Here is a 21,471-nt window from a genome sequence, read left to right on the forward strand (position 1 = left end):
TGAGAAAAAGGATTAGGTTTCTCTCTTTCTTGTTAAGGGAAAGGATGAAGATTTAGTGAGAGCTGCAGTCAGCACACTCTTCCAAGTATAGGGTTTTACAAATCAGGATAAAATAAACTTTAGATCATTGACTGGTTTTAAAATAATTAAAATGTCACACTATCACTTAGATGAAGTTTAAACCAAAATGGAAAATTCACCAGCTTAAAGCAGACATTTTTCTGTAAATTTTCTTTTTTATTCTGTGTGACTTTATAAAACTCCCACATCATTTTGAATAAATTTTGACCAACTATTTCCGTCAATTCATTAAAGTTTGAAAATATTTCTTTCCACACAGTTCCATATTGTATGAGCCCAGCACCTCAATGGACAATGGACCCCCTTTGACTGGTCCATGTAATGTGAGACCTACACACCCATACTAGCTTGTTAATGTAAAAGCAATTAGGTCATTCAGTTAGGAGGAACATGTTTATGCATCCCAGTGCACCTTATGTTTCTGATTTTATGGTCAGTATTTTAGTATTTTCTTGCATCTTTTAAAGTGCATTAGCATACTTGAAACAAGGCATATTTAATTTACAAGTAACTTTTCAGGACGAAATATGAGCTTGTTTTAAGTCAATAATTTCTTGTCATGTTCCTTGTTTTTCTGTGTTTATTTTGAGTTTCCTGTGTGTCTGAGTCTCCAGTTGTCCTGTCTCCCCTTGATTGTCTCCCAGGTGTGTCTCGTTTCCTTGATTACCCTCTGTGTATTTAACCCCACCTGTGTCCTTTGTTCCTCATTGGGTCCTATGTCTTGTTACATCTCATTTGGCGTCAGTTTCTACCATGTGTGAGTTTTGTCCATGTGTGTTTCATGTTGCTACCTGTGATGAGCCTTTGCCTCCGCTCAGCAGTGCTGCCAGGTTTTTTGGACTGTTCTGGTTATTTGTCACCATTAAAACCCATCATCTTTCATCTCATCTGGGTCTGCTGTGTTTTGCCTCACCGGTTCCACCACCACAATTCATGATATTTCTTAATATTGCTGAAAAAGTATAAGTACTTATACCTTTTCACCAGTATTGAGGAATTAACTTAAAAGTAGCTCCTATTTCTTGCTGAAAAGTTACTTGTAAGTACTGTAGGTTTTTTTTATTTCAAGTCTACTAAGATAATGGTACAAGAAACTAAACTTAAAATACTTTGTAAGATTTTGAGGTTTTCCATTGTGTTGGTTTCCTAGACATTCATGCTTATATAATGTTTCTTCTGACTTGCTCCTTCTTTAACTTTAATAAATCGTCACTTCATGAGCTCAAATATTAACATTGATGCATCTACTTTAGCCTTGGTAAACACTGTATTATGCAGATATTCTTGTGGAAGTAATTTTGCTTCTCCTTTTTCATTTTTCCTTAGTTTTAGGCTATTGGGGAAAAAAAGAACTATCATGAGATTTAACCCTGGAGTAGAAATATGTATAATATATGTCAACAGTAATGCCTTTTAAGGTCTTACTTTTCACATTGTGTACAATCAAAACACAATGCTGTTGCTAAAAGCTCTGTCTCCTTCAACTCTTGGCTGAAGCTGAGCCTCCATGTTGTGGCAGAAGCAGCAGCACAAGTCTGCTGTGAATTAGATTGTCCCAGACTAACCGCAGGTCTGCTTGTGAACAAAGTGCTCATAAGAGACCCATCAGCTCAATGTGTCCACGGCTCATTCCTGCCTCAGGGAGACAGCCAGCACACACATCCTGGAGATCAAGACGGCATTGAGGGACAAAAAACGAGCACCACAGGAGGAAAAACATTGGCAATGTACTCCTACACCATGGAGAGGCACTCCGCTGGCATGCAATTTTTTTTTTCCTGAACAGGTACTATAAGAGAGCTAGTGAGTCACCTCGCTGCTGAACTGATTACAGGCAACATAATGTGTAAAAGAAAAAAGAAGCTAAGAGTCCATTTCAGAATGTTTTACTTGTAAATGAATAAAAGCCTAAGTGCAGAGCTGAGTTTTAAGTTATAGACCTACCGCTGGGGTAGATGAGTATTTCAACAGGGCAGTCGTAAGTGTACTTGTCAGCCAGTGTGATGACGACGCTGGTTGCCGAGCGGGCCAGAGGGTCTGCATCAGCTCGGATGGCGTGAGAAGGGCTCTCCACTCCTACACAGAGCAAACAAGTGGCTCTAAAACAACGGCAATATCTCCAGTCGCTAACAGCATCTTGGGCACACATTTCCAGAGGAATTCACACGAAGAGGAGGCAACATTAACAATCAACAACTCAACAAACTTACCTGTGCAGTTTAAATAAAAAGCTGTAGAAGATGTAATAATGGCTGCAAATAAAGATTATTTTAGTAATCGATTAATCCATTAATTATTCTGACGATTAGCCAATTAATCAGATAAAAATATAGGAAAATTTTACTTAAGCCTTTTCAGTATTAAAAATACATTAAAAGATGCAAATAAATAATTCAGTTCCTTTTTTAAATAAGAAAATAAATATTTTATTATACTGAAATGCAGTAATGTTACATTCCTTGTTCATTTGTATCAAAGGATGCATCTGCAGATAAAAAAAATAATCCTAATAACATGCGAAAAGCTTAATCTTTTCTGTTGAACTTAATATTAATGCAGTGTTGGATTGATCTGTTTGTTATTATTTTAATTAACTGATTATTAATTGATTAGCAAAATATGTCAAATTTTTTTCCACAATTTGAACTGGGCGGAGCTAAAAGTATGCCACTTGGGGTGTTTGGAGTAAAAAATATCTATCTATCTATTTTTTGCATCTTAAGTGCAACATTTTGTACAATTTTATCTTAATTACTACTCTGAATATGTTGTTTTTTCAACAAATTACCTCTTTTGAGTCTATATACTCCAGTTAATGATTAATTGATTACTAAAATAGTTGCTCATTATCACAATAACCAATTCAAGACAATTAATTGCTTCAGCCTTAGATATAATCTAGCCCATTTTTGTATAAGAAGGGAGATGCATTGAAGCTACACAGACATTAACTAGGGTCACAAATTATGATATAAGATAATATGCTTGGCTTTTTGTGAGATTCATCCAGTGTCATGACACAATTTCATGTTTTTCATCAATGCTCAATCCAGACAAAGACCACATGACAACATAAAAAATCAGCCTGAATGTGAATGGTCTCTGTATGGTCTTGAAAAGGTCTTTGGTTTGTCACCAGGTGCCTGCCATGATCAGTATATTTGCACAGAGACAGCTTGGGAGAAGCAAACACCATGTAAAATTACAAATTTAATCTGGTTGGTGGGAGACTGAGAGAAGTTGTGACTTCTTCAGTTTGCAAGTCAGAGACTCAGTTATCAGGTCAGAAAAAAAATCCTTGTTTTTGTCCAAAATCCTGATACTTTCAACAGTGTATTTGTATTAGGATAGGTGCATGTATTTTATTTTATTTTTCATGTTTTTATTATTGTATGACTGTTGGTGTTACTGAACATATAAATGTCTCTCTTGGGGGAAAAGTCTGTCTGTCTGAAGCAGAAAAGTGGCATAAAACTGAAATCTTTTAAGTAACAGGATTCTTCTAAAATAAAATTGATCACTTTAGACAAAATATACAAGCCTAGACATATGCAACACGGAAAGGGTCACCATGTTGGATGAGTTTTTACATTACAGATGTTAAGAGCCTCCAATATAATTGCATATTAAAAAAAATAGAGATAAATCATCAAACCTGCGAGAAGGTATGGAGCGCGAATCTCCAGCTGGAAGTTAAATTCATAGTCCATGGAGTTTATGGCCTCATCCTCCAGCAGCGTTGCCAGCCACAGCGGAGAGGCGTTTGGATTCTGGTCGTGAGGACTTGAGGCACAAGAGGGTCTTTCACGACTAAAAATGTAGATATTATTTTTCAAGAACTTTAACATTTCACAACTGTCATGTTCAATATCTTACTTAAAATGTATGTATTTCAGTAAATGTATGCATTTCAGTTACTAAATCTACTAAGTGCATAAACTGCAAAAAGTAAAGTTTTTTTGGTCTAGTTTTTGGTTATAACATATTAGTATGTGAAAAAAGGTCAAATTAACTTACAAGTAATTTTTTAGCAAGAAATATGAGCTTGTTTTAATTAAACAGTTTTCTAACTTTGATTTTTAAAACGTACTGGTACTAGCAGATTATTTCACGTATAAGAAGAAATTTTTCCCACATTAGATGTAAAATAATCTGCCAGTGAAACTAAAACATCAATATTAAGGAATTATTGATTTAAAATAAGCTTCTATATTTTGCTTGAATGTTACTTGTAAATCAGCTTAGTCAAATTTCAAGTGTTCTGAGATATCTGGACTAGAAATTAGACAAAAAAAAATGCTTGTTAAGATTTAGCATTTTTGCAGTGTGTTGCAATTAGTTGTACATATACTGATGTTTTTCTATTTGTCAATATGATATATTTTTTGCTTACAGTGAATGAAAACACAACATTCAAGATTGGAATATTAAGTGTTCATAAAAACCAAAATGATTTAATGACAAATAGGTTTAATGTCATTTTAAAAATTGCTATTATCTAAAAGTACTCATCATAATCAAACTTATTGAAAATAACTTTTAAACCTACATTTAACACACAATAGAATGTAATCTTAACACACATTGGTCTTTCATCTGGTTTTTGATCTCTTACGTTCGGGAGAAGTTTGGCGACAATCCCTGCTCTTCGTTGATGGTCCTTTGAACCCGAGGAGTACAAACTGGTGGGGATGAGACCCTGATACCGCCGCTGGGCAAAGTGGTGAGCTCAGACGACGTGCTGACCAGGATATGTACCGTCTCCATTGGGGGGATAATTCCAAGGTTAACCACTAGCACAGTCCTCTCAAAGTCCTCATCCACCAGTATGTTCCCTGTAGCTCCAGGTTAGAAAAGATAAAATATTATTTTGTGTCAAAAACCAATGCAAATGTATTTTAAAGTAAACTTTAATAGTGGATTCTTTGGTTAATTGTATTATTTTTGCTTTCAAACAACTTCCTTGTTACAGCACAGTTTTTTTGCAGACAGAAAAACTAATTAGTCTGCAAATGGATCTTTAAAGATATGTCTAATGATGGATTTAAAATAGTAGCAAGATGAATTTTTTGAAACCCTTTAGGGCTGAATTATTAATGGTGCTTGCAGTATCTGAAAATTAATCCAATATTTGCTATTTTTATTCTCTTTGAGTAGGAAATGGCAGAGCATATTAATAAAAAAAATTACAGACAGAAAAATAAGTATTGAGCATTTCAACATTTTCCTCAGTAAACATATTTAGGAGACTTATTCATCAGATGTTGGTAATATCCAAAAATATTCTCACATACAAAAAAATCATTGTCCATACATAAAGTATTTCATGTTATTGGCAATAAAGTGAGGGGCCAAAGGGAAAATCTATTGTATTTAAATAGTAGAAGACCCTATTTGGATGATGATATTATATTATGTAGAAAATCCCAGGTGCTTTATTTTCTTTCTCTGAAACCAATTGAGCATTTCCTTGGCTGTGCTTGAGGCAGTCTGTCACTCAGTAACAGACTGCTGCATCCTAAGAGCACAAAGGAGCATCCTCATAGATTCCTCCTTCCAGCAGCAGTCAGACTCTATTCATCACGGCTCTCAATTATTTGCACAGTTATTTGGACATTTTTAGTCATTTGAAAGAAAATTTATCCTCACATTCTCACATCTCTGTTGTTGCAATCAATCAATCAAATTTTATTTGTATAGCACATTTCAGCAGCAAGGCATTTCAAATTGCTTTACATCATATCAAACACAGAAACACAATGCAACATAGAATCAATGATCAAAACACGGTAATGAGTAAAGTTCCATCAGTAAATTTGTAATTGATTACGTTTCAAATACAATCCTAAACAGCTTGGTGTTAAGTCAAGTTTGCATCCATAAAAGGTTTACCTGTTACACTCCTACTGTGTTATATGGAACAAAATACCTATTGCTATTTTTATTCCCACTCACGCTCACAATCACTCAGTTTGTAAACAGCCTTTCAAAAGGCTTCCGGCACCAAGCGCCGTACACCTCTTTCACGGAATTTTGAGCAATTCTATGGTACCTGTTAGTGTCTAGAATTTACAGGGTTTGTGTTATGCGCAATGACCCTTGCACTGTTTTCATTGTCAGTTATTGTCATTGGTCGGATTTTTAATGTTCAAATACACATGCACATGTTTTTTTGCCCATTCCATTGGAACAGAGTAGGTTCTTTTAAATTACTGCACAATGTTTATTTTGTAATTTTGTCCTTATTGCATAATATGGTATTCTATATTCTGTTGTTATATATTCCTTGTTTCATCCTCAGAATTATGGTAGATTGGGGTGTGCTGTGGTGGCGCAGGGGTTTAGCACGCCCCACGCTTGGAGGCCTTAGTCCTCGACAAAGGCGTCGCAGGTTCGACTCCCCGTCCCGATAACCCTTGCCGCATGTCTTACCCCCTCTCCTCGCCCTCTTTCCTCTCTGCCTACTGTTGCAAAAATACGAGCCCATAGCGCCACAAAAACTCTTCGGAGAAAAAAAAAAGAATTATGGTAGATTGTAATAGATTCACATTATTAATAATATCTCAGCAAATTAACTGTGACATGATCTTCACACCAAGTGTTGCTCCAGCAAACTTCAAATGAACTCCAGTGTGTTTTCTCTTCAGCCGGGGAGTCTCATGCAGAAAGGTGGCATTACAGCCAAGTGTGTTACTTCTTGGGTTGTTTTTTTATTTTTTAATCAACAGTACAAATTAAGTGCAGGTTCTTCTACAACTTTCTACAAGAGGTCCTTGGCTCTTTAACAACTCTTATTATTATTCTCTTGACTCCACTGTTGCTGATCTTGTGGAAACAATTTTTGGCCCACTTCTGGAATATTCAGAAGTTTATAAATATGTATGTAACAAATGTCATCAGTATTTTTAGTGAAACTAAGGTTGTGAAGGTCTTGGGGGAGCTTTTTTCCTCATGTCACCATGAAATACATTTGTGTTACCATGTAAAGGAGGAATATCTTTACAAGCTATTAACAAAAAATAAAGCACCTGACATTAATTTCTGCTCATGGAGGTAGAATTGCTTTCTAAATGTTTTATGAGATATTAATTAATTTATCAGCTTATATGATTTTATTGTACAGGTGGATGACTTATCTGTTGCAAATGTCATGTCAAAAGCCTCATCAGAAATATATTTACCGAGAAGGATTTTGAAGTGCAATATTTATTTTTCTGCGTATTCCTAATGCATTCATTAGGAATACAGCATGGGTATGAATAATACCCATGTCTCTCAGTAGCTTCATTGGTTATGACTTGCCTGCTGCAAAAACACTGAACCAGACAGTACAGAGGGGGATCTAGGATCAACATAAACACTTTACAGAGCTGGAAAAGATCCTCAGACTTCGATTGTGCTGTTCTGCGCTTTCATCACAGCAAACCCCCTTTTCGCCGCACAAATAGAGGCCTTTGCACTGAGCTCATATAGCAATATTGATCTGAGTCACTTCAGCCTTACCGGTGCCGCTCTGGAGAGCCCCGTTAGCAGTGTGGCAGATGTCCTGATAACAATCATCAAGTTTTGCCTTGCCTTTTATTTGCAGGGTTATTATTTGACTGGATATCATAGCCTCAAACCCAACAACAATGGAATTTTCTTCCAGTGGATATATGAAGATACCTTCAGGGAAGAAAGAAGAAAAGACTGATGCTCAGAGGTTTGAATTGCATCAATATGGCTGTGGAATGCAGTTGTCTCGCTTACCCTCAATTGCATGATCCTCAATATTCTCGTAGGTCATAGAGGCCGTCAGAGCCAGAGTATAACCCCTGACGCAGCAGGTGATGTCAGACACACTGAGGGGCAGAGCACACTGGTTCTCCTTGTTAATGAGTCCAGGCATCCTGCTGGCTTTAGGATTCTTCTTTGAAAAGCAAACAGAACCAAATCAGTACATTTGATTAAATAAAATAGAAAAATTGTTGAATTTTAATTTTTTTTAAATTCCCAGTTAAAAGGCCATGCTAAATCTTCCAAAACCTTGTGAGAGAATTGCTGTATTTTGCTGATAGAGCCAAACATTGCCTAAGACAAGAGCTACATTTTTCAGATGAAGCTGAGGTTTTTGTCAAAGTTAATCAAATTTTAACTACTTCCAAATATCAGCCAGCTTAGAGCCAAAACATTCAAATAAATTTAGATATTTCATTTTCATCATCACACTGACACCAAGCACACAACCAAATCAACAAAAAAAATATTTATCAAGTTAAAACTGAAAATCCCAGCACATTCTTTCCAACAGAAGATCTGCAAGGCCACATCAGGAGAGCTGTGCACATGATATGTTCTCACCTTCCAGTAAATTTAGCAAACTTTTCCAAGGCAACGTGGGCAAATAAAACAGAGTGGAGATGTGGGAAGCTGACAGGTGCCTGACAAGAAGACTGGCTGCCGAAATTACAAGATGCTTCAACAAAACACCAGCTGAAAGCTGTGTACACGTACACTTTTTTTTTTATTTAATGTAACAGATTTTTATGTCATTATGTCAAATTTACATATGAAAAGTAAAGTTATATGTGGAAGAAGTTCTAAAAAATTATTGTGATCCCATTTTACATAACCAGATCTTGTCATTTTAAGAGTCAAGTTGATTGTTTGATTAACTGATCAACTTATACAAAAGAAGGGATTTTTAAATAATTTGCCAGTGTATGTGTGTCAACACAATGCCAAGATAGAAAGACATCAGCATCAAATTTAACTGAAAAAAACCAGCTTGTTGCCAACTTTTTTCAAGAATAACATCCATGTGTAGCAGCAATGCTCACATATGACAAAATACATATTTTTCAATCTGTCATCCTCTCTCTCAGGCTAAATATTAAAGTTTGCAAATGAATCATGAGGCTGCTGCATAATGCACAGCTACATGTCAGGGTGTTTTTCCTGAATGTTGCAACTAATCGCATAACAACTTCAAGTATATTTTATAGCCAATAATTAGTTGTGCAAGTTAGAATTTGCTGCAATTTTTGTCTAATCTATACTTGAGGTTTTTCAAGATCTAGTAACCTCTGGATCTTATGAGTCAAATACAAGTGTTAGCATCACTTGTATTTGCAATACACCACACATTAGGAAAGTAAAAAAGAAGAAACATTATATGCAAGTATATACATTTCTGATAAGGACAAATATGGATAAAGGAAAATCCATTAAAATCCAAACTTGGCACCCAATTCTTGTTCTTAAAAAATCTCTTAGCATGTTGAATATATTCACTTGGTTTGGCAGTGAAAGCAGGAAAGGATTTTTTTAAGAAAAAAAGATGCAGATACTTTCTCTTCTCAGGCTCACAACTTTTTGTATCTTTCTGCATAACATGGGGCCTTCACAGATGAGTAAGATGATCATTTCACAAGCACAATCTGAAATTCTAATAATGAAAACAGATGCTAGCTTTCAAACTATGTTTCAATAACAAGCTGAGCAACATCTCTGTTGTGTTCAGAGGACACGTTTCATTTCAAAGGAAATTTGACAATTTGTTCACCACTGAAGTTTGTTTTCGTCAGCCTTGACGTTTCTGATAGGCTCTTCTTTTACATTAACTTGTTTCAAACTAAGGTAGTGAGCAGTTAAAACTTCCATCCATTGTGCTTCTACTGTCTTTTTCTGCTTTTCTTTACATTTTGCACACTTTCACCTCCAATAATTCAGAACTCTACCTTAATATCTTCCCAATATTATTTATGAGCTCTAAATTTCCGTTTAAATTGAGCACTCTGCACAGGAAGTGATCTTGTTTCTTGTTTTTATTACTTTGGATGGCCAGCACCAATAAGATTAAACACACACCAGGGACACATTACAGATTCAAACACTACCGCTAAAGCCGTCAGTGGAGCATTCTTTATTGGTTCTCTAGCCTCAGTAATCCTCCTCAGTGTGATGTAAAACTAAGAGGACTGGGGTAAGGTGACACCCGTGTTTAAACTATTCAAGATAAAAGTCGTGGCAATAAAAACAAAGATTTCAAGGTGACATTGCCATTGCTGTCGAGCAAAGAATTTGCAGGTGAAATACAGATCTCAGAGATCTATTGATAAAACTAACATGTTCAGATACATTAGAGAGATAAGAAACGCAATTATTCTGTTTAATAAATGCAGTATTCTACTTACTTCTTGGAATCCTTGGTAATGATTTGCGATAATCCTTAAAATATTTTTTCATTAACTTTTGCAACAGCATAAGCTCAAAAGAATTTGGAGAAAATACAACCTTTAATTTGGGTACATTTATTCACGAGGGGAAAATACTCTGACATTTTTTTATTTACTGGTAGAGTGGGTAATATGCTTAAGACGTAAAATATCAGATTCTTTTCATACCACAGCCTATATATATATATATATAGATATATATATAGATATATATAGATAGATATAGAGATATAGATAGATATATATATATATATAATATATATATATATATATATATATATATATATATATATATATATATATATATATATATATATATATATATATATATATATATATATATATATATATATAGATATATATATATATATCTATATATATATATAGATATATATAAATATATAGATATATATAGATATAGATATAGATAGATATATATATATATATATATATATATATATATATATATCTATATATATATCTATAGATAGATTATATATATATATATATATATATATATATATATATATATATATAATATATATATATATATATATATATATATATATATATATATATATATATATATATATATATATATATATATAAGTTACATTATGTCTCAATATTCTACCATATTTAATACTTAAAAGATTATTTTCCATATAATCCTTTTTCTGAATACCATCTATAATGCCAAAAGATAAATTAATGTCTCAATATTCTACCATATTTAATACTTGGCAAGAGATTATTTTCCATATTAATCCTTTGCTTTATGCCATACCCATCTATACTGTTTGGTGCCAAAAGATAAACTTTTGCTTCATCTGATCAATGAAAAATCCTAAAAATTTTAACAAAGAGAGCAATGATCTCTTATCTTTCCTGTTCTGAAGAACCACAATCTAAAATGAACCTGTCTGTATAAGTATTTTATAAGTTAAGGTTTTAAAAAATAAATAAATAAATACACCAGTAAGATTTTTCTTACATTAATTCAATAACAATTGAATAAAAATCAATTATTTCTTTAAAGGAAATTTCAATTGGTTTTGATTTTCTATTGTTTTTTGTAGTCTGAGATTACATTACTGTAATAAAAGATTAATTCATTTTAAGGTTCTCCAATTTTGCTAAAACAAAATTAGCTGCTGCAATACTGCTCCGGTTTATTGTTTGTGCCTTCTCCTGCACAAGTAATCTTGCTGTCATGGGGTCTGCGTCTGCTGCACGACCAGAGTCCCTCTGCACAAGCTTGATGGGAAGTGTAATGACGAAAGCAATATCCATAGAGACAGTTCTGCTCGCCTGCTTACCTGCATACTGACCAGCAGCATCACCAAACTCTGCATTTAATCTGACAGTCAGACTAATCACACTTTATCTCACACCACAGGTGATTTCCTCTCCCATAAAAAGAAAATAAAAAAATAAAAAACTTCAGGCTGTGATGTCAGGTCTCATATTCACAGACATAGACACAGCCAATAAGCAATAAACTCATCAATCTTTATGATAATATCATTCTCAAGTGCTTTTTTACATGCATTTTAATGCACTCATATTTCTGTCATCTCAATACTGCCATCATGTGTCCAATCAGCCACATACTGAGAACCAGTATGTGGTTCTCAGAAAGATAAATTGTCCAGATAAAATAAGATAATTTGGATAAATTAAGCAAGCAATTACAACTGAACTTGATTATATCCACACATGTGCAAAGGGTGTTTTATTTTTTGCAAAAGTTTTGTTTTGAACTGATTTAAATTAGTCATACTAGTTATTTTATGTCTTCTAGTTTTAGTTTAGTCAAAAGTGTGCTCTCTCCTGATGGGCTCACCCTACCAAAACACAGGTAGTGATTTTGCCCTACCTGGATTTTACCAAAAACACAGTGCCTTCGCTGCATCAACCCTGAACTCAGACAACATCCTTCATTTGGGTCAGAACAGACAGCTGCATGCTGTGCCACCACCTGTTGAGGCACGGTGCACCTGTTTACATCTGCTGACAGATTCAACCATTGACCCTTTTCCTCTTTCAGTTAAAACTACTGACAGTGATGTCTAAACCAGGAATCGCCAGACGGAAGCAAACCAGCATTAAAATGCATTAGCGTTTCCCATTGTCTTACCTTTCATTTGTGTCAAGTGCACCGTGGATCTCTCTCTGTTAGAAGTCCACTTATCATGAAAGATATCCTCTCCTCGTCCAGCCTCTCCTTTGCTCTCCTCTCCAATTTTTTTGTTCGCTTTTGGTGGCGTAGAGTGAATAGGAGTGCTGCCACAGGTGGCAGGAACTACCCATGCAGACGCACAATGCAAAGAGGGGAGAGGGGAGATGCTGCTGCAGCAGCCAGCTGTAGTTCAGTCAAACCCTGCAACATGTGGTTGCAGAAACTGTTTCATTTATTTCTTCCTCTGCCTCCTCCTCTTCATCCTCCTCCTCCTTGAGAGGAGGATGCAGGAGTTTGAGGTTCAAAGAGAGACAGAGAATCCAAAGCAACCTCCCCACCTAACCCTATTCAAAGCACCATCCCCACCCACTCGTTGTAAGCTCTTGTTGACACTATCAACAATTCAGATATCCTTTTTAATAACGTGCATGTCATGTAGTATAACAGCAGCAGCAGATGGGTGGAAGACAGCACACATCGTCTGTCATGCAACCTAAACGGGCAGGCGGTCGCACAGGAGCGTTTTAAATCTAAAGTGGTCGTTTGTCTGTCTCAGGGTTTCGTGATCACTTTTTTTGATACATCTGGGGGGAGGGGGGTTTGCGCTGCAACCGTTTCCATGACAATTAATGTGTGTTTGAAAAATCATTTTGGTGCTGTTGTAAATATGGAGATGGTCTCTCTGCGTGTGTGTGTGTGTGTGTGTGTGTGCGTGTGCGTGTTTGTGTGCGTGTATGTGCATGGGGGTGGGTAGCTGGGACTCAACATCCGCCTCTAAATTGGATTAACCTGCAGCCAATGGAACTCACCCCTTTGTCCTCCCCCTCTTTCTTCCCTCAGTGCTGCTCTCGTTTCCTCGCTGTCTCTTTTTCTCACAACCTAAGGAACAACAGAGGGGAATGTAGTCAATTTGTTGCCAGTATTTCTAAAGTTATTCACATTATGTATATGATATGAAGATAACAAAAGTGAAATCATCATCTGTAGGAGCTGAAATAAAGAAAGTGCAAGTTTTGGCTTGAAAGAATTATTGGCGCTCCATGAATTGTAAGCTTTTCTTACTTCCTTTAGAGCCTTGCCATGCTGGACAGTATTTATTTTGAAATGTTGCCCTTACTGTACGGTTTTGTTATCTTTATACTGTTTTTATATGTTTTATATTCTATCTTTGTGTGACCCTATTGCTTTGATTTCTCTTTGATGTTTCTTCACTTGCTGCTGCTGGAATTTATGCCTTGTTGGAAAATTAGAGAATTTAGTTTAAATTCTATTTTGCAATTTAATAACATTTTAACATTTTATTAAATGTTACAATTTAATTGAAATTTTACAACTTTATTAAATTGTAACATTTAATAATTTTATAATTGTTGATTGTAAAATTATTGCTAATAATTTTATTATTAAAATATTAATAACAATCTTGATTTGAAAAAGTCGAGATTCAGCTTCAACTGTACTATTCCATTTTCTTTACTTTATTGACAAAGATGTTCAAGAATGGAGGTGTTTGGTGGAAAATAAAAAAGAAAACTGAAAAAATTGTGTCCTAACTGCAACTGGCATTGTTATTATTATTGGAATATATTCACAGTTATTGACAAGGAAATATATTTAATGTGGAATGTACCACAACTTATTTCATGAAAAGTATATTTTGCCTGAATGCAAATTCAGTATTAATTTGATACAGACTTTTCTACTGATGTCAGGAATGGTAAATTTCCTAATCAGTCTTGATAGAAATTTAAATGTAATTGCTGGGTCCTCCAGGCACCACCAGGGGGAGACTGCATCTTTGGCAACCTCATACTTCCCGCCCTAATAATTCGCTGACCAAAACTTGGAAAAAAAAATGTTGTGATGCCTTCACGTATTACAAGTAAAGTGAGTAAATGTGTCTTTATACAAGCATTTCGCGCGTTTCAATTTTGATCTAAGAAAGCAAATGAGTCAGACATATTTTTTTAATACGAAAATGATGAAACCATATTTAAATCAAGTCATTTAGAGCAAAAGTAGAAAATAACTAAACGAGTTATAACAATTTATATATAAAAAAACTTTTTTCAGAAAGATATATATTAATTTTACCTATAATTGTTATTTGTAAATAATTTATTTGGAATCTATTTAACGCTTTTATTGAACGCCCATTTTTATCGGATTTTAAATTACTATAATGATAATGGGTTTGAAGGCAGCAGTAACCGTTGAGTCTATTTAAAAGAAGGCAGCGTGATCTTAGTGTGAAAGGCTCGTTTTGCTTCTTAAAAAAATTATTTCTTAAAATGGCTGAAGACTCTTGGGCGTTAGCAGTGGACTTTCAAGAGGCGACAACGCCATCATTTCAGGTTAGTTAAATATCTCATTATATAACACCTGGTCGTTGCTCGTTAGCAGATTAGCTTACGGTGTTAGCTATCTAATGCTAATTCCCTTGGGTCATGTCTGACAGTTTCAGTTCTCCAACAAGATCAACAGAATACGAGGTCCATTAAACGTGAAGGAAGACGTAAATGGTAATTTAATATTTTTGTCTTCATTAAATTTTAGCTATTTAAGAGAGCTAAATTTCCACTTGCAGGCAATGAAAGGGGTGAAGGAGATGGCGACAAAGTTGACCTGGCCGAACAGTCTTTGCTTAATAAATTGATCCGCCACTCTCTGGTGAAGAACCGGAACCAAGTTGAGGTCCAGCAGGCGGATCCCAACTCTCCCCTGTTCTCCGTGAAGACTTTCCAGGAGCTCAGACTGTGAGCTCTTTGGCGAAAGCCATTTTTTACCATACGGTTTACTGCTTATTTAATTATTTTGTGAAACCTAACCCTGAGGGCCTTCAATGTTAGGAAACCTGAATTATTACAAGGAGTCTTCCACATGGGATTCAACAGACCGTCCAGGATCCAGGAGAATGCTTTGCCTCTGATGCTGGCGGAACCGTGAGTTTATATTTGTGCTTAGGAAGTATTGTGGGAAGAAAAGTTTTTTTAATAAGTACTATCTCCAGTTGAAGTCCAATTTGGTTGACTTATTAACAAAAATCCTATCTACTGTTTTGTAAAGGAATTATATGATGTCAAGGTTCACCAAAGCTTTTCTGATATTCTCTTTAATCATAGAAAGTAGTGTCTTTATATGGCTTGTCCCTCCTACTGAACATTCAGTCAATCCATAATGTTATGAACATCAACCCCTGAATATTTAAATCTGGATTTCCCAAGTCCAGTATTCAAGAGCTACCATCCTGTAACTTTTAGGTGGGGTTTCTTCTTTAACACACCTGAATCAAATGAATGGCTTGTTATGCCTCTGCAGAGCTGAGTTACTGCTAGAGAGGGAAGTCAGCCTTTTGACTCTGTTGTGTTGCGTCAGTGATGTATGTAAAAGTTGCAAGTTGGTAGCACTCAAGGACTGGACCTGAGCAAAATCATAAAAGTGAGATCTGGGCTCTCTTGGGAGAGAATATCTGTATTCACAACTATTTGGCAACTGTTGTAGAGAACTGTTGTACAAGTGAAACATTTTAAAAAAAAATCCCCCAGTTTTAATGAGAATAATCTCAAAATTTACAGAAACATTTGTCATTTCATATGAAAAAAAATCAATGATCAGTAAAATCTGTTTCTTGTCCTGTAAACCATCAACGCTGTCAAGTGGCTACAGGCACTGTTCTGAGAGAGGCTGCTTAACATCACTTTAAATCTTTCATTTAAGGATGCAAAGGTTCTCAGTAAGGTCTGGATCAGCTCACAACGGGCCAGTGTCACTATTCTTTCATCTTTAAAGTATAACTAACCAGCAAACCAACTTTTTTTGCTTAGAAAATATCTAAATAGGTTAAGGCAGTGGTCCCCAACCCTGGTCCTCAGGGACTGTTGTCCTGAATGTGTACTCCACCACAACTGATTCATATGATTGCATTACCTCCTTTGAATTATTGCAATTGCTGCAGAAGCTGGTTAATCATCTGTTCATTTAACCCAGGGAAACACCTAAAACAAGCAGGGCAGTGGGCCCTGAGGACCAGGGTTGGGGATAATTGGTTTAAGGTATCTTTGTTTCTGTTAAAATGTTGATGTTTTTATGTAAATGTGTTTAGTTCTGCCTCACCTGGTCTCGGTGCTGCCCTCTTTAGGTTCAACGGTGGCTAGTTGAACAGTTGAATTTTTCTATTGATTAAAACTGTACAACTTGGGACAACCATGTCAGGGAGCGCTGTGTTCAGGTATAAAACTATCTCACTCAGACAGTTTTGAGTCAGTTGTGAGCATGGATATAAGTGGAAAAAACACATTCATAGGGTTTTGTAGTTGTTTTATTTATTGCCTGTTAATTGGTACTATTTGTTTATGGGAACCAAATGGCAAGATGTGGGAGCAGACAGATGAATTGACCAGAGCCAGTGTAAGCAAAAGATCTGAGTGCCCTGGCTTTTTTTATTTATTTATTGTCATTTTAGTTCAATGCATATATTGACAAGGTATTAAGGAGCTCTGTTCATTAATCAATGCTATTAAGTTTGGTTTAACATCAGCTTGGCTTTAAGTGAATACTTGTTCTGTTATTGGTGTTTGTCATTTAAAATGTAAAACATTTCTTCTTCCCATGCATGTTCTCATTCTGTCTAGACATCAGAACTTGATTGCTCAGTCGCAGTCTGGCACTGGTAAGACTGCAGCTTTCGCTCTGGCCATGCTGAGTCATGTGAACCCTGACAATACCTGGACTCAGGTGAGCAGAACACCTTCAGAGCATCCAACGCCTCCAGTGCCAGGCGTCTTTAACGAAGACTGAAAATCTCTCTTTTAGTGTCTTTGTGTTGCGCCAACGTACGAGCTCGCGTTGCAGATCGGCCAAGTGATTGAACAAATGGGCAAATTCTGTCCAAATGTGAAACTGGCCTACGCCATTCGAGGGAACAGAAGTAAGATCCTGAAACGGCATTTTTATTTTTGGTTGATAGGATAAGCTGTGTTTACCTACTATATTTACATAAGTATCTCAAAATGTTCAAGAAATCAATTAAATCTGTCTAAGGAATGAAATCCTTTATCTAAACAGCAAGGAGCTGCTTTATCACATCATTTATAGAAGAAAAGAGGAAATTTTGTTTATCGTCACTTACCAAAAATAATGACTTGAGTAATTTTTTGGCAAAAGCAAAAATAAATCTTTCTTTCAAACACCTGCTCCCCCCCTCCAACTTTTGGCTAAAAAAATTAATTGGACCATTATTTTAGGAAGGTGATGATATATAAAATAACATTTATATACATTCTTTATTACATTTAAGTAGGGACTGAATTAAAAACTTAATTACTTAGGCCCGCTAAAATGAAAACTATTTGACGAGAAATGTGTATTGTTAAATAGAGAAGGAAGTTAAGTATATTAGAAAGGTTTCTAACGCACTCTAGCTTGCTGTTCTTTATCATCACCACTGATAAAATATCATTGGTGATGTTTTATATCACCACCGATGATGTAAAACATCATCTGCATGACGCATTGTGTTTTCCAGTGGAGCGACATGTCAAGTTGCAAGAGCAGATTGTTATTGGAACCCCAGGCACCATCCTTGACTGGTGCACCAAGTACAAGCTTATTGACCCAAAGAAGATCACAATGTTTGTGTTGGACGAAGCTGATGTGATGATCGCCATGCAGGGTCATCGGGACCAGAGCATCCGGATCCACAGGTGGGTTTCTTCCTGAAAAACCTGATGTTGAATTAAAAAAAAAAAAAAAACATATCTGACAACTGCCTTCCGTTTTAAGGCTGCTCAACAAAGACTGTCAGATGCTGCTGTTTTCTGCAACATTTGAGGACTCTGTGATGAAGTTTGCTGAGCGAGTGATTCCCGATCCTAATATAATCCGACTGAGACGAGAAGAGGAGACGCTGGACACAATCAAGCAGTTCTATGTGCTCTGTAGAGAGAAGGAGGACAAATTCACAGCGCTCTGTAACCTGTATGGGTGTCTGACTATTGCACAGGCAATGATCTTCTGCCACGTAAGTTATTTTTCAAATAAGCTTTAGAAATTATTTTTAGTATGTGAAATAAGTTTTGTATTTTTTTTGCAAAGGAATGCTACTTGTTCTAGTTTTTTTTATTATTATTATTATTATTTTTTTTTTATTATTATTATTATTATAGTTTGATTGCCTAAAAGGTCCAGTTTGGGAAGGTGTGAATGCACAATCAGACTGTTGCGTGGACCAAAAAAAACAAACTCTGGTCCACTGACAAACCTAAGTCTCGGTTCAATTGAATTGAACTTTGGTGAGGTTCAAATGCATATGTCAAACGGACCAGAGACCGCTCCAAAAGCAGGTAGCGCAAAGCATTCTGGGTAAATAAAACTAAAACAAATCCGTGTGTCTAGACCTAGCAGAAGAAATAGCTTGTGGTCTTTTACCAACATCAAAAGAGAAACCTTTCAACTGCTAAAATATTGATGTTGCTCAATTTTTATTAACATTTTATGATGAGGAAGGACGTTGTGCAGTGTCTTCAGTACTTCATAGTGTAGCTCCACCATGGGTGAAGGGGGAAACTGATTTTTTATTTATTTATTTATTTTTTTAAAGGGTTTGGTTTGTTTGCAATGTGAAACCAAACTGCACAAACTTGTAACTATGTAATAAATATTGAAATTTTAACTCTCTCTTAACAATATCTGGAAAACTATCACTAATGAGAATCTATTACGGAATAGATTCTCATTAGTGAATCTATTAACAAAGTGACACCACTTTGTTTCAAAGTGTTGCTCAATTTGCTTGTCAGACTCGGAAGATGGCTGGCTGGCTGGCCTCTAGCCTGATAAAGGAGGGCCACCAGGTGGCGTTACTGAGCGGGGAAATGGCAGTGGAACAGAGAGCCGCTGTCATCGAACGCTTCAAAAACGGCAAAGAGAAAGTGCTTGTAACCACCAATGTGTGTTCCAGAGGCAAGTAGATCTGCTATTAAAACTTAGTGATGCTAAGGGTGTTTATAATATCCCTCACACAAATTTCTATCCGTTTGCAGGTATTGATGTGGAGCAGGTGTCCCTTGTGGTGAATTTTGACCTCCCGGTGGATTTGGAAGGGAACGCCGACAACGAGACCTATCTGCACAGGATCGGCCGCACAGGACGCTTTGGCAGAAGAGGCTTTGCTGTCAACATGGTGGACAGCAAGAACAGCATGGAAATCATTAAGCAAATTGAAATGCATTTCAGTGAGATTTCTTTGTTTTGATAAATTTTTCAGTAAAATGACATGTCATCAGATCCTAATTTGAGTTTTTCCTTTTGTTCCAGACAGGAAAATTACAAAACTCGACACCAGCAACCTTGAGGAAATGGAGAAGATGACAATTTAGTGTTCAGCTGCTTTCCAATAGTTGATAATGTTTACATTGTGTCACATGGTTTGTTTTCTGCAAAACACTGTTTCTGGTACTTTTTCTTTTTTTTTTTTTTCCCAGGTTTTCTTTTGAGCTGCTTCAACACTGAGGTTGTACAGACGCCACAGGCTGCTAAAAGATGTGTGTTTGCAGTGTTATTGAGTTTATTAAGTGAAATATCAGTGTTATTTTTGTGACATGTATGTAGTGTATATAGTTTTTCATGGCATGTTTGCGGTTGTTTGAAAAACCTGTTCATGTGTGTGGAGCCTGTATTGCATACAAGAATCCATTTTGTTTTTCTCTTTTTTGCTGTTGAATAAATTTGTCAGAGTGAGCACCAATCATCTGAAGTTCAAATAAAGCGGGTTTTATTTTTTCTTGTGGATGAAAAGCTTTTAAAGTTTCAATCATGTAAGGCTCATTTTGTGTGTCTTTTAGTGAGATGAAATGTAAACACTTGATTTAATGCATGTTTGACAGATTAAGTCAACCCACTTTGAGATGATTGCTTCCTTTTAATGTCTTAATGCTTCATCAGCTCTGATGAAACGATAGCATGCAACATTCTGAAAAGACTAATTTCATAGTTAATTAGATTTGGCATTGTTAAAAAAAAACATTAGCTGATATGATAAAACTAGAGTTGGAGAGAAACTTTAAAATCGAAAGGGGGTGTTGGTTTTGCAAAAATAAATGCTTAACTTTAAAATGCCTTGAGATTTTAGATGTAATAAAACCTACTTCCAGGATGGTGCATTGTCTTGTACAGTTAAAACCAGAAGTTTACATGCCCTGATTATAAGGACTATTTTTTTCATTCTTTCCCATCTGAACTGAAATTTGACCAAAAGTCTCATTTTAGATCAATCAGAATTACCAAAATTATTTTTTTACAAACTTTTTGAAATTCAAATAAAAAAATACGTGTATTTGGATGATAGTACTGTATATCAAGACTGACTTACCATTATAATTTTTTTAAGTTTTTGGAAGGAAACCAGAAAGGCTTGACCTAACTTAGGTCAAACCAGAAAGGCTTGACCTAACTTAGGTCAAGCCTTTCTGGTTTCCTTCCAAAAACCTCAGGTTAATTAACACATTTTGTTTGTATTGCAAAATATACAAGATTGAATTAGAAATATCAATTGAGCCCAAAATAATTGTCACTTTATTTTAATAAGGCAAATCTGCAAAATGCTGTGTTTTTTCTACAATATTTGATTGTTTAAAATATTACATGCTTAGTTTATTAATCAAGTAAAAATTACAATATAATCTTTGAATCTTTTATTTGGCCCACAAGTACTTTTGATTTATTGTTTTGGCCAACATAATGAAAAGTTTGGACACCTTGGTCTCGCGATTGTGTCTTATGCAACTGGCGACCTGTACCGGATTTACCTCCAAGAATAAGCAGGTGTAGCTGATATTCTAATTTGAGGTGCAACAGCATATTACTAAATTTTATTTAATTCTGTTATTGAATGTTGTTATAGTTTATAGACCAAAAATGGTTGGCAGTTTAAAAAGAAAAGTATTTGACCTGCTAGTCACCACACAACTAACAAAATCGACCTATTCCGATTTC

General features: G+C 35.6%; 2 protein-coding genes across 2 annotated transcripts in view; one reads left to right on the top strand and one right to left on the bottom strand.

Annotated features, from left to right (window-relative positions):
• vwa5b1 (von Willebrand factor A domain containing 5B1) overlaps positions 1 to 12,524 on the bottom strand; it is a 30,431-nt gene extending 17,907 nt beyond the window's left edge. Inside the window, exons 1-6 of the mRNA XM_044128163.1 lie at positions 12,439 to 12,524; positions 7,831 to 7,990; positions 7,585 to 7,746; positions 4,697 to 4,922; positions 3,737 to 3,891; positions 2,026 to 2,157 (exon numbers count right to left, since the gene is read on the bottom strand). Of these exons, the coding sequence (XP_043984098.1) occupies positions 2,026 to 2,157; positions 3,737 to 3,891; positions 4,697 to 4,922; positions 7,585 to 7,746; positions 7,831 to 7,969 (814 nt within the window). The 5' untranslated portion in view covers positions 7,970 to 7,990; positions 12,439 to 12,524. The remainder of the gene's footprint in view (positions 1 to 2,025; positions 2,158 to 3,736; positions 3,892 to 4,696; positions 4,923 to 7,584; positions 7,747 to 7,830; positions 7,991 to 12,438) is intronic.
• A 1,738-nt stretch (positions 12,525 to 14,262) lies between these two features.
• ddx19a (DEAD-box helicase 19a) lies at positions 14,263 to 20,233 on the top strand. The gene is made up of 11 exons (XM_044128164.1): positions 14,263 to 14,834; positions 14,939 to 15,002; positions 15,068 to 15,236; positions 15,330 to 15,422; positions 17,112 to 17,214; positions 17,293 to 17,407; positions 18,005 to 18,182; positions 18,262 to 18,499; positions 19,278 to 19,440; positions 19,521 to 19,712; positions 19,795 to 20,233. The coding sequence occupies exons 1-11, from the start codon at positions 14,772 to 14,774 to the stop codon at positions 19,854 to 19,856; spliced, it is 1,440 nt and encodes a 479-aa protein (XP_043984099.1). The 5' UTR covers positions 14,263 to 14,771; the 3' UTR covers positions 19,857 to 20,233.
• Positions 20,234 to 21,471: the final 1,238 nt, after the last annotated feature.

Source organism: Gambusia affinis, linkage group LG01 (assembly GCF_019740435.1).
Source record: "Gambusia affinis linkage group LG01, SWU_Gaff_1.0, whole genome shotgun sequence".
NCBI classification, from domain to species: domain Eukaryota; kingdom Metazoa; phylum Chordata; class Actinopteri; order Cyprinodontiformes; family Poeciliidae; genus Gambusia; species Gambusia affinis.